Source organism: Pantherophis guttatus, chromosome 12 (genome assembly GCF_059756535.1).
Source record: "Pantherophis guttatus breed Tessera chromosome 12, ASM5975653v1, whole genome shotgun sequence".
In the NCBI taxonomy this organism is placed as follows: Eukaryota; Metazoa; Chordata; class Lepidosauria; order Squamata; family Colubridae; genus Pantherophis; species Pantherophis guttatus.
In genome coordinates, this window is record NC_142074.1 from 10,000,702 (window position 1) to 10,013,460 (window position 12,759).

The window sequence follows — 12,759 nt, forward strand, 5'->3', positions numbered from 1 at the left end:
GTGAACTCAATATTCGCTCCAGAGCAGATTACAATCCATGAGTCATGGTGGCACAGTGGTTAGACTGCAGTACTGCAGGCTGCTTCTGCTGGCTGCCTGCAATTTGGCAGTTCAAATCTGACCAGGCTCAAGGTTGACTCAGCTTTCCATCCTTCCGAGGTGGGTAAAATGAGGACCCAGATTGTTGGGGGCAATATGCTGACTGCTTAGAGAGGGTTGTAAAGCAGTATATAAGTCTAAGTGCTATTTCCATTGCTATTGCCCTTCCTTCCTTCCTTCCTTCCTTCCTTCCTTCCTTCCTTCCTTCCTTCCTTCCTTCCTTCCTTCCTTCCCTCCCTCCCTCCCTCCCTCCCTTCCTTCCTCGCTTCCCCTTTTCTTCCTACTGAGCTGTGGTGGGGCAGTGATTAGAATGTAGTATTACAGGTTAATTGCCCAATGCCAGGAGTTCGATCTTGACTGGCTCAAGGTTGACTCAGCCTTCCATCCTTCCAAGATGGGTAAAACAAGGACCCAGATTGTTGGGGGCCGGGGGGGGGCGCAATAGGCTGACTCTGTAAACCACTTAGAGAGGGCTATAAAACACTGTAAAGTGGTATATAAGTCTAAGTGCTATTGCTATTAATACCACCATGCCAAATTTAGCTCTCCCGTTAGGGAAGAGACGATATTGATTAGAATGTCAGTAGCAAAAAGAAAAAGAAAATTGTATTGGTATAAATTGTCTATTAGCACATGGGGATTAAAGGGGGGGAAAAGTCAGCCCTGCCTGACGCTTTAGGCTGCACTTCATAAAACAATTGCACTTCTGTTGACTGAGAGAGCACATGGATAGCTTCGGGCAACGTTCCTACATTAAATACTTTATGGATTGCACTGCATACCTAAGTCAGGGAAATTTGTTCGACATCTCTTGGTGCTGAGCTTTATTTCATGTCATGCTGTCTTCTTTTTAAAAAAAATCAAAGCGGTAAGCGTTCTGCCTAACATAAAGTGTTAGAAAAGGCCCCATTTTTTGCAAATATTCTGTTACTATGAGGTCAACCTTGGGACCACTGCAGAGGTGGGTTTCAGCAGGTTCTGACCAGTTCTGGAGAACCGGTAGCGGAAATTTTGAGTAGTTCGGAGAACCGGTAGTAAAAATTCTGACTGGCCCCGCCCCCATCTATTCTCTGCCTCCCGAGTCCCATCTGATCGGGAAGAAATGTGGATTTTGCAGTATCCTTCCCCTGCCACACCCACCAGGCCACGCCCACAGAACTGGTAGTAAAAAAATTTGAAACCCACCACAAAAGGACCTAGATAAAGGGTGTTCCTTTTTAACACAGAGAGAGAACACGTTTCCATTCCTTATTGAATGCTTATTGATTCAAACATGACTCTATCATGCTGGCCCTTAATTGCTAATAAAACATCGATCTGGCACTTGCGGTTACCTTCTGCATGTCGCCTCCTCTATGTTCTTAGCAATAGAAGTGTCTTTCTCGCCATTTTTACATGAGATTGCAGACACTGAAATCTAAAGACAAAATTGAGTGGCAGCCAAATTTGTTATTCTTTGTTCTTAAGGTCTCTTTCTAAGTTCATATCTTGAATTATTTTTGTCTATCATTTTTATATTTTGGTGTCTTTCTAAATCCCTTGTGGTATCACACATTCAATGAATCCATATTTCAATTTATGACACTTTCTGGAATCTTCGTTTAAACCAGCGTTTTAGAAGACTATTATTGCTGAAATACTATGTACTTCTCAGTATTCAACTAGGGGACAATATTTGGTTATGTTTTCTTTTTCTTTTCATTTGTTTTTATGCACATTTTTCTCATGTTTGTTTAGTATTGCTTTGTTCTTGTTTTCTTTTGAAGTTTGTATTTTAACTTTGGAAATAAAACTAAAAAGTTAATGATAAAAAGGGAGGCTATGACTCCATTCGTTAAGGTTTGCTTCAGAACAGCTTCAGAACAGCTTCAGAGATGTTAAATGAAAATCTAGCTCTCTAAAGAAGCATTTAATGCTGAGAAAAGGCGAAAAGAAATAAAAGGGAAGGATGTCCAGCAGTTAGAATGATGATGGGTTCAGTGCTGGAACATCTGAAAGACGAGGTTAGGGACAGATCATCATGGAGGAAAATCTATCTTTTGGTCACTAGGAGTTGATGGTGACTTGGTTAATTAATTAATTAATATAATTCTTTATTGGCCAAGTGTGATTGGACACACAAGAAAATTGTCTCCAGTGCATAAACTCGCAGTGTACATACAAGCAACAAAGTGATAACACATAGATCGTAAATCATAAAATACAATCATAATTATGAAATGCAAACAATATGTGATAAATCATAAGATACCAATAGAAGAAGGTAGTAGGAAAGATGAGACGGTGAGAAAGATGAGAAGCTGAGAAGATGACAAGGATAACAGCAATATAGCCTACTACATGGGTAAATATCTTTAGAAGACAGTGTAGTAGTAGGTGTTTAGCAGAGCGATGGCATGGGGAAGGAACCATCTTTGTGTCTAGTTTTTCAGCTTTCTAGAGAAGTTTTAATTCTAAAAAGGTAGGGAAAAAAGTGAAGAGAAGGGTGACCAGAAGTTATAATCATGATAGGTGCAATTCTGGAAGCTCTGAAAGACAAGGTTAGGGACAGCTCATCATGGACAAAATCTATTGTTTGGTCACTAGAAGTTGACAGCGACTTGATGACACATAATCAATAATAACAAAACCTTGCAAATCTCATTGTGCTAAACCTCTTTCTCCATTTCATAGTTCGGTGAATAAGGGATATGTCTGAGCTATTTCTAAAAATTATCTGGATATTCTGGGTTTTAAAAAATGCTTTAGTTCTTGTTGCCTAGGAAACAGACCCTACATATCTCCGTCAAAGTCATCTTCTTTATTCTCTACACCTTCACATCTGGGACTCGAATGTTTGGGTTCATCAAGTTAAGCTCTTTTGACTTTTGTTGGTTGCTTCACATGTTCTCTGAACTCCTGTGTGAAGCTTGGCAAATAATAGTTTATGACTGTTATGCAGACTCAGTCAATGGTAATTTAAAAAAATAAATGATAGTTAAACAAACCATGCCTTAGTATAGTTGTATATGAACCATTGTAATCTATACTGCTTTAAAGAATTAGTATAATTCCAGTATAGCAGAATTTCATATATCAAGTAGATAATTGCCATATTTCTAAGCCATTCTGATGCTTTCAAGCTGAAAAAATGATTCTTTCTACCTATCATTTTCTTCTCAATATTATTTTATGTCATTTTCTGGGTCTATTTCTAAACCGTCTCAAGAGACAAAATAAAAATATATTTAAGGCAGATGGATGAAAGATTACACAATTTTCAGTCTCATTGGACCTAAAATGCGGTATGTATTTAGAACTCAGCATGGAACGCATATTATTCTGTACTCACTTTTGGTAAAAGTGTATCAAATCTACATTTGTTAAATCAATATGGAAATCAGAATGCAGTTATCCTTCAGTATTTGATCTCCAGATTTGGAGATAACAGTTCTTTGCATCGAATGTGCATAATAGTGTAGATATTGGGGAAATTATACGCACTCAAAATTTTTGTACAATTGGAAAAGCGTATCAAAAAGAAATACTTGGAAATGGCTATATGCTTATCTATTTTTATAGCATTTCTAGGCCTCACTTCCAACCGACAGTGTGCAGCAAACAATAAAACAATAGCAGCACAATTGATAAGAACAGTTACAATAGGATTCCTATAAAAAGCATCAGCATGCCTTCTTTCAATTAGGACCAAGGGCATGGTGGAATAAGACTGTTTTACAAATAAACCAATGGGGGTGGCCATTAGATGGAGCTTCAGAAAGAGAAAATTCCATAAATTTTCAGCAAGTACTGAAAAGGATGGTTACCTTGTCCATAACCCTCCAAAACTCAGAAGATGGGGAGGCTCTCAAAAACATCTTGTATTGATTGGATCAACCAGGAACAATTATAAGCTGTTTTCTGACTAATACAAAACTGAACGTTTAAATTATTTAAATCAAAGTTTGGATAGTTTTAGAAACATTTCAAACCCATTCCTGTTCAGTATTGTTGTTGTGTTGTGTTCTGTTTTGTTTTTTTTCTACAAAAGACATCAGAGTGATAAAGAAATGGGGTGGAGTGAATTTGGAATCAGGCTCTTTTTAAAAAATGAGAAACTCAAGAGTTGACAGACCCATCCATCATTGTCCAGAAATAACTCCTCTTGACTTACTTCCTCAATCAGCTGATGTCCAAGTGCAGTTTAATCGACTAATGTCCAGTTTGTGAAATGTTTTGTTTTGACCTCTGCTCCTTCAGGGTTACTTCATACATTCTTCATGATGGTAAAAAATATTGATAAAAATCAAGAATGTTTACCGTGCATGGCAGGCTCATACATTTAATAGCACAGCAGACCAGTAAATCACAGTAAAAAACAAGGAAGGGCTTCAGAACCAAATTTACCTCCTCCTCCTCCTCCTCCTCCTCCTCCTCCTCCTCCTCCTCCTCCTCCTCCTCGTCCTCCTCTTCCTCCTCCTCCTCCTCCTCCTTCCCTTCCCCCCCTCCTCCTCCTCCTTCTTTCTCGAGATCAAAATTTAAACTGCCAGAATGAAGCCACTATTTAGCCTTATTGTTGGCCAAAAATAAGCCATTATCGGTACATGTTTCTGGTAGCAGCCGACATACAGAAGATGGGCCGGGCTCTGTGTCTCTCTGCATTCACATAGCATGTTGTTATCCATTAAGACCAAGGATGAAACCCAGCAGCTTTTGACAGGTTCTGGAGAATCGGTAGCGGAAATTTTGAGTAGTTCAGAGAACCGGCAAATACCACCTCCGGCTGGCCCCAGCGTAGGGTGGGAATGGAAATTTTGCAATATCCTTCTACCAGGAGTGGGGAAGGAATGGGGATTTTGCAGTATCCTTCCCCTGGAGTAAGGTGAGAATGGAGATTTTGTAGTATCTTTCCCCTGCCACACCCACCAAGCCACGCCCAGCAAGCCACACCACACCCAGCAAGCCACGCCCACAGATACGGTAAGAAAAAAAATTGGATTTCACCACTGTCTAAGAGCCTCCACTTGAGCATATTGTTGTTGTTGTTGTTGTTTTTCATTTAGGCACTCCAACTCTCAACCTATTCAGGGTCTTCCAAGTAGTATAAGGGAGGTCAGATTCTTCAGCCATGTCCTCCGTTAATGTTATTCCTTGCCCGGTGGTCGCCTCCCTCCGTCTTGCATTTATAGTCCTATTCTCTCCTAGTCCTGCTGCTGAATTTTCTTTCCCTTTCCCCAACAGGTATCACCGTGGATAAGCATGGCTTCATTTACTTTGTAGACGGCACCATGATTCGTAAGATTGATGCAAGTGGGCAGATCACGACGTTAATAGGCTCAAATGGCCTCACGTCAACTCAACCTCTGCGCTGTGATGCCAGCATGGACATATCTCAGGTCACCACTCACTGTTTCCATACATCATTACTGTTCAGCTTGGAAACCGGTTCCATTTCGCATGACAAAATTAGGCATTAACAAATACTTCTGTCACATTGGCTCACGGAGCTTACTTGGAGATCGTTTCTGATAACTCCCGAGCAAAGATGACAAAACTTACACATGCATTTAGCAACGTATTTTATGTATTGTACAGTGACTTCAGCTGAAATCTCCCAAGACTCAAAATAGGGCAGTAAAATCTTGCTTGGGATAAATCTGAAAGCAAGATAATTTTTTCATTCTAATTAGTAATAAAGGAGAAGATTTGTAGCTCAGGGTTGACATGAGGGCTCCTTGGTGCTCTCTGAGCTTGCTTGTTTTCTTGCAGACATTCCATTACCCAAACTAGGTAACATAATCAGTGCTAATTCATCCTAATTCACTTTAATAAGATTATGGGAGAATTAAACTTTAGTAGAATTCTGAAGGTATTCCCTGAGCTTGGAAGCCATTCCGTAGCCGGTAAATTCACCTGAGAGACAGGAATGTCTAATAGCAGACTTAAAAGTTTTTCTGTAGGTATCCCATCTGTGAGTTTAGTATTCTTATTCTGAATACTGGGTATGTCTTGAATCTGCTGTAAAATATAGCTTGATGATAAAAATTCTGACTCACAAGAGTTGTTCCAGAGTTGCCTCTGTCTGTATAAAATACTCCTTTGGGTGTATGTAGCCATAAAGGTAAAGATAAAGGTTCCCCTCACACATATGTGCTGGTTGTTCCTGACTCTAGGAGGCGGTGCTCATCTCCGTTTCAAGGCCGAAGAGCCAGTGCTGTCCAAAGACGTCTCCGTGGTCATGTGGCCAGCATGACTAAATGCCAAAGGCGCACGGAACACTGTTACGTTCTCACCAGATGGTCCCTATTTTTTCTACTTGCATTTTTTATGTACTTTCGAACTGCTAGGTTGGCAGAAGCTGGGACAAGTAATGGAAGCTCACCCCGTTACACGGCACTAGGGATTCGAACCGCTGAACTGCCGACCTTTCGATCGACAAGCTCAGCGTCTTAGCCACTGAGCCACCTAGTCAGGCTCATGTACAGTAACTTGCACTCCCAATTTAATGGAGGTATGACTATCTCCTTGGTAGTTCCTTGATTAGAGTATTTTTATCTGTTTGATTGTTTGTCTGGTATTAATCTTTGTTTATCTGGGTGTTGGCTGTTGTTGGAGATAAGGTATTCTGGTCTTTTTGTTTTCTTCTTAGCTTTTTAATTATCTCTTTTGAATGGTGTGTAAATGTGGTTTATTTCTATGTGTCTATTGATGTGTGATTTGACTGAATGCCAAGGTTCCGTGAATTCCTTAGCTTTTTTGGATTTAGCTTGGTCTTGGATACTCACAGTGTCCCCAGTGAAACTCTTGTTCACGTGTTGTGAGATTAACGAGTTTTTATTATGTCTTCTGATTGTTAGTTGGCGTTCATGAATGTGCTCTGCTAATCTTCTGCCTGTATGCCCTACATCATGGCTGTCATAGTCCTTATGCTATACAGTATGTTGTAGATAAACCTACAGTCACTCACACTGATGATGTTACCTTGTTAGGTAATGAAATGTCTACCAACAAACAACTAAGCTCAGAGAGCACCATAAACTTTGCATTTTCACCCCTGAGTGACAGACATACCCTTCTATTGGCACAGGATCCTACCTTAAACTTGATATTTTTGTAATTGGGGACAGCACAAGAAGCCTAATTTTCTTATCACATCGAATTGCAGTTGTCAAAAGAATTATTGAATACATTTTCAGTTCTGGCTGAGCAAAAAAAAAAAAAAAAACAGAAAACTCTGCTCCCCAACAGATTTTTACATCCGCCAAAGCAGTTGTGAAATCGTCCACAGTTTTCCACCAGTTCACTGCCTGTGCCTGCGCAGTGCGCACCAAATTCATGTTGCGTGTGCATGCATGCACAGTGGGCACCAAACCCATGTTGTGTATACACGCATGCGCACTTTGCGCAGAAAAAGAAGGCTTAAGAAGGTAAGTAGAATAGTGAGGGGGGGAACAGTTGTGCCGCGCAATTTAGAATATAAATCATGCAGCACAGCTGATTGTCGGAAATACCGACAATCAGCTGTGCTGCAGCTTTGCTTTTATTACTACCGGTTCACCCAAACCGGTGCGAACCGGTAGCATTTCACCCTTGTGCCAAAGCTTCCAGATTCTTATGACCAACAGCTCTGGAATGTATGCAATCAAATTCAAATGGCATTACTCTTATGCGGATGTGTGATTTGAAAATATCTGAGTTGCTGGTGTTCAGAAAGAAAAAGTTTCATCAGTGCTGATTTGCAATTCAATCAGCCTCTTCTGTCACTCTTCACAGAAGGTTTGTTCTCTGGAGTTGGCAACTAACCTCTCCCTCCCCATCCCCCTTCTACGTCTGAATCACTCCTCAGACGCATTATTACCAAATAATACATAGTTAATAAATGCTGAATGTTGCTAGAGCCACAAATTACATTATAATAACTCGAGTGCATTCTTGACCTATTTAAGTAGCATAAAGTATGCAGATAAATGTCTAAATTTGCATCACGTTACAAGCCAGCAACTAAGTTTTACAAACAGCACTTTCCCTTCTGGAAAAATCTGCCAAAGGCTTCATTTGGCTATGCCACAAAATACATCAGAACTTTGAAAAACATGGCTTTTTTTTTCTCTAGAAGGACATTTCTGCAAATAAAAGGACTCTTTTGATTGAAAAAGAGGACAAGAAACAACCAGAGTTGAAGGAAGAATATATTTTTTTGGTCATGTTTGCCAACTCCTCTATTCTTGAAATATTAGTGCCGCTTTATAAAAACCCTTGTAAGACCACACCTGGAATACCAAAACCAATTTTGGTCACCATACTACAAAAAGATATTGAGACTTTGGAAAAAGTTTAGAGAAGAGCAACTACGATGATCAAAGGCCTGGAGACTAAAACATATGAAGAATGGCTGCAGGATTTGGGTTTGGCTAGTCTAAAGAAAAGAAGAATTAGGGGGTGGCATGATAGCAGTATTCCAGGATTTGAGGGGCTGCCACAAAGAAGAGGGGGTCAAATTATTCTCCAAAGCTCTGGAGCGGAGGACAAGAAGCAATGGTTGGAAAGTAATCCAAGAGAGAAGCAACCTGGAATTAAGGAGAAACAATGAGGACAATTAACCAGTGGAACAGCTTGCCTTCAGAAATTGTGGGTGCTCCATCACCGGAGGTCTTTAAGAAGAGAGTGGACAGCCACTTGTCTGAAATGGTATCCTGCTAGAGCAGAAGGCTGGACTAGAAGACCTTCCAGCTCTTCTCTTCTCTTCTCTTCTCTTCTCTTCTCTTCTCTTCTCTTCTCTTCTCTTCTCTTCTCTTCTCTTCTCTTCTCTTCTCTTCTCTTCTCTTCCCTTCCCTTCCCTTCCCTTCCCTTCCCTTCTCTTCTCTTCGCCAATGAAGACTGCATCCTTTTAGAATGAAAGAAAACAATCCCTACTGCCCCTGGCATCTTGGTGGGAGGCAAAAATCTTCCAATGTTTTAAGTTATGCATTTAAGCAAAGTTGAGCCTGCTTCATGGTTAATGCTGGGTAGGAAGGTCAGGGTTGTTTATTTCATATTCAGAAGGGATGTGACTAGGTTCCTACCAGCTCTGCTTCTTCCCACCTGCAGCATTTCAAGAGTTCTGTTTTTGTGCATATAATAATTATGTTGCTTTCAAGCTGTGATTACCAGCAAGTATTCCTTAAGATGCCTTTTGGATAAGAGAGCTTGATGGCACTTTGAAAGGAGCATGTCTGTATAACTAAGACATTAAGGGCCTCAAAGTCACAGGAGAACATGAGTTTAAATCCCACTTTAGCCGTGAAAGCCAGCTAGGTGACTGTGGGCAACTCATTCTCTCTCAGCCCAACTCACCTCACAAGATTGTTGTGAAGAAAATTGGAGGAGGAAGCTGTGATGGATTTGTTTGCCCACTTGAATTATTTGTAAAAATAAGAAAGAAAGAAAGAAAGAAAGAAAGAAAGAAAGAAAGAAAGAAAGAAAGAGAGAAAGAGAGAAAGAGAGAAAGGGAGGGAGGGAGGAAGGAAGGAAGGAAGGAAGGAAGGAAAGGAAGGAAGGAAGGAAGGAAGGAAGGAAGGAAGGAAGGGCTAATCCTTCAAGAGGAATTAAGACCAGAGAAACAATCAAGCTGGAAACAAACGCTAATTCATGGAATTATCAAGAACTCCACAGTTCAGCCCTGAACTACATATCTGGATTTGGATATAAGAAATTATACGGAACTTTTGTTTACTTCACAACTTATTAGTTTCATCTTCAGTATTTCCATAGTATTATTGGATTATAAAAGAGTTGGATCCAAATTAAGAAAGAAAGTGAAATAAATGACCAAGGGCTTCAGAATGTCCCCAAATAGTTCATCCTATCCATCTTCTCTGTACAAGAAGTCCGTTTCTTGCCACAGTGATGAATCCAGCCACATCCATCTTAATGTCAAGTAGTCAAATATTTTTAGAAAAAAATGATTCACTGAATTGTATTTTCAGCTTTGTCATTCATTGACACACACAACTCTGTTACCACTACATGGTGGTAACCATTTAATTTTTCCAAGTTTTCCATTTCCAAATCCTTCTCCAAACTGCCTTTTCCACTAGAGTTAATGTGGCAAATTAATTGCAGCATCTGACTAAGATAAACAGACCAAAAATCCATTTAATTTTGGAATGGCACTGAAGGGCTCCCTAAGCAGTTTTAAACCTAACTTTCTTAGTCTCCTTTTTATAAAATATATGAACATAACAATGGGTCACACTTTGAATTAGGTACCCAAAAGGTGCTTTGGAGAGCTCAGGAATATGAATGTAGCACATGTTTGCAACTCTTTAAAGCAGCTGCGTCTTTTCCTAGCAGCGAAAAATTTCTGATACTAAGAATTACAGTTCAAGATCATATTTGCTCCCCTCCAAGCTCCGAAACATATTTTGAAATTAAATCCAAGGCATTCCACAGTCATGGTAAGTACACATCATCTTGGAGAATAGATGGGCTGAAGATACTGTTTCTTCTTATGGAAACATTACATTATTTTCAGTGGATATATGCATAATGGTATGCTGATTAGCGTACGTTTAAAGTGACAATAATTTTTTTGTTCTGTGCTGTGCTGTGCTATGCTATCAGAGGTGGAATGCACATACAATGCAACCGGTTCACCCAGCAAATGCGTGTGATGTCAAACAACATGGCAATTTGCTCACGCACGCCTTCCACACATACATGCAGCATCAAAAACACAGCGATATAGAATGGGATTGCGCCCGGGCAGGTGAGCGCACCCGCAGGTCACCACTACCTGTTCGCCTGAACTGGCTGAATACCATCTCTATGCTGTGCTACGCTACACTATGATGCACTATGCTACACTATACTGTTCTGTGATGTTCTATTCTATTCTATTCTGTTCTGTTCTATTCTATTCTATTCTATTCTATTCTATTCTATTCCATTCCATTTTCTGTTCTATTCTATTCTATTCTATTCTATTCTATTCTATTCCATTCCATTCCATTCCATTCCATTCCATTTTCTGTTCTGTTCTATTCTATTCTATTCTATTCTATTCTATTCTATTCTATTCTATTCTATTCCATTCCATTTTCTGTTCTGTTCTATTCTATTCTATTCTATTCTATTCTATTCTATTCTATTCTATTCTATTCTATTCTATTCTATTCCATTCCATTCCATTCCATTCCATTTTCTGTTCTGTTCTATTCTATTCTATTCTATTCTATTCTATTCTATTCTATTCTATTCTATTCTATTCTATTCCATTCCATTTTCTGTTCTGTTCTATTCTATTCTATTCTATTCTATTCTATTCTATTCTATTCTAAACTAGTCTATTCTAGTCTATTCTAGTCTAGTAGTCTATTCCTATTCCTAATCCGATTCCAATTCTGATTCCTATTCCTACTCTATTGAACTCCAATCTCAGCATTTCTGGATGAGAAAACAGTGTTTGGCCCCTCAGACAAATTACAAAAACTCTTTCCTGAGACACCTCATGCCATGAATCAGTCTGAAGTCTGCAACAATACATAAAATATGTAACCATTAGGACCCTATTTGCTGTATTGCAATCGATAAAACAACTTAATTGTCTATTTAAAAATATCTATCCACAACCGCTTAAAGAATAATTGAATGAACGGGAAGGCAACATCATTCTTTTGTGCGAGTGGTTTTTTTTTTTAAAAAAAAGCATAAAAATCATTTGAATATCTTTTATTCCTTTTCACATTGCAGGTTCGTTTAGAATGGCCTACAGATCTGGCCGTCAACCCCCTCGACAACTCCTTGTATGTGCTGGACAACAATATCGTCCTTCAAATCTCTCAGAACGGACGGGTTCGCATCATCGCAGGGCGCCCCATTCACTGCCAGGTTCCAGGCGTTGACCACGTGCTGGTCAGCAAAGTGGCCATCCATTCCACCCTCGAATCGGCCCGTGCTGTTGGCGTCTCTCACAGCGGCGTGTTGTACATCGCCGAGACGGACGAAAGGAAGATCAACCGCATCCAGCAGGTTACCACCAATGGAGAAATCTCGGTCATTGCTGGGGCACCGACAGATTGTGACTGTAAGATTGATCCCAACTGTGATTGTTTCTCAGGCAAGTGATGATGAATTCTCCTGTTCTGACCCAGACTTAGCAAGTAATGATAAGCCGCTTACTCGCGAGTAAAAACAAACCCCTTTGCAAACCAGGGCAGGAACAGTCTTTTATTCGTGTGGATAAACAAAAATCAAGGAGCCTTGGTAGTACAGTGATCTAAAGCATCCTGTTATTAAGACCAGCTGCCTGCAATTACTGCAGGTTTGAATCTCGCCAGGCTCAAGGTTGACTCAGCCTTCCATCCTTTCTAAGGTAGGTAAATTGAGGACCCAGTTTGTGGGGGCAATAAGCTGACTTTGTATAAATATACAAAAGAATGAAGGCTATTGCTTAACGCATTGTAAGCCGCCCTGAGTCTCCGGAGAAGGGCGGCATATAAATCAAATAAAAAAAAAATGTAATTAGTCCCAACAGACTTGGCCAAGAAATCTGAATTGCTTGCTGTATTCTAGAAATAAAAAGTTGTCTGCGACAACTGGCCACTCCCCAAACCCCGCCTATTTATTTCCCAGCCAGAGAGGGGCTGACTAGTGCCTACCTCTGTTTTTCCCTGAGAGCCAGCTTATTGCTTTCCTTTGCTC

General features: G+C 40.0%; 1 protein-coding gene across 7 annotated transcripts in view; it reads left to right on the top strand.

The window, feature by feature from the left end:
• Positions 1-12,759, top strand: part of TENM1 (teneurin transmembrane protein 1) — a 1,253,741-nt gene that overhangs the window by 1,203,756 nt on the left and 37,226 nt on the right. For all 7 annotated transcript variants that reach the window (XM_060692076.2, XM_060692082.2, XM_060692081.2 and 4 more), the window contains 2 exons: positions 5,320-5,474; positions 11,809-12,175. In XM_060692076.2, coding sequence (XP_060548059.1) covers positions 5,320-5,474; positions 11,809-12,175 — 522 coding nt within the window. The remainder of the gene's footprint in view (positions 1-5,319; positions 5,475-11,808; positions 12,176-12,759) is intronic.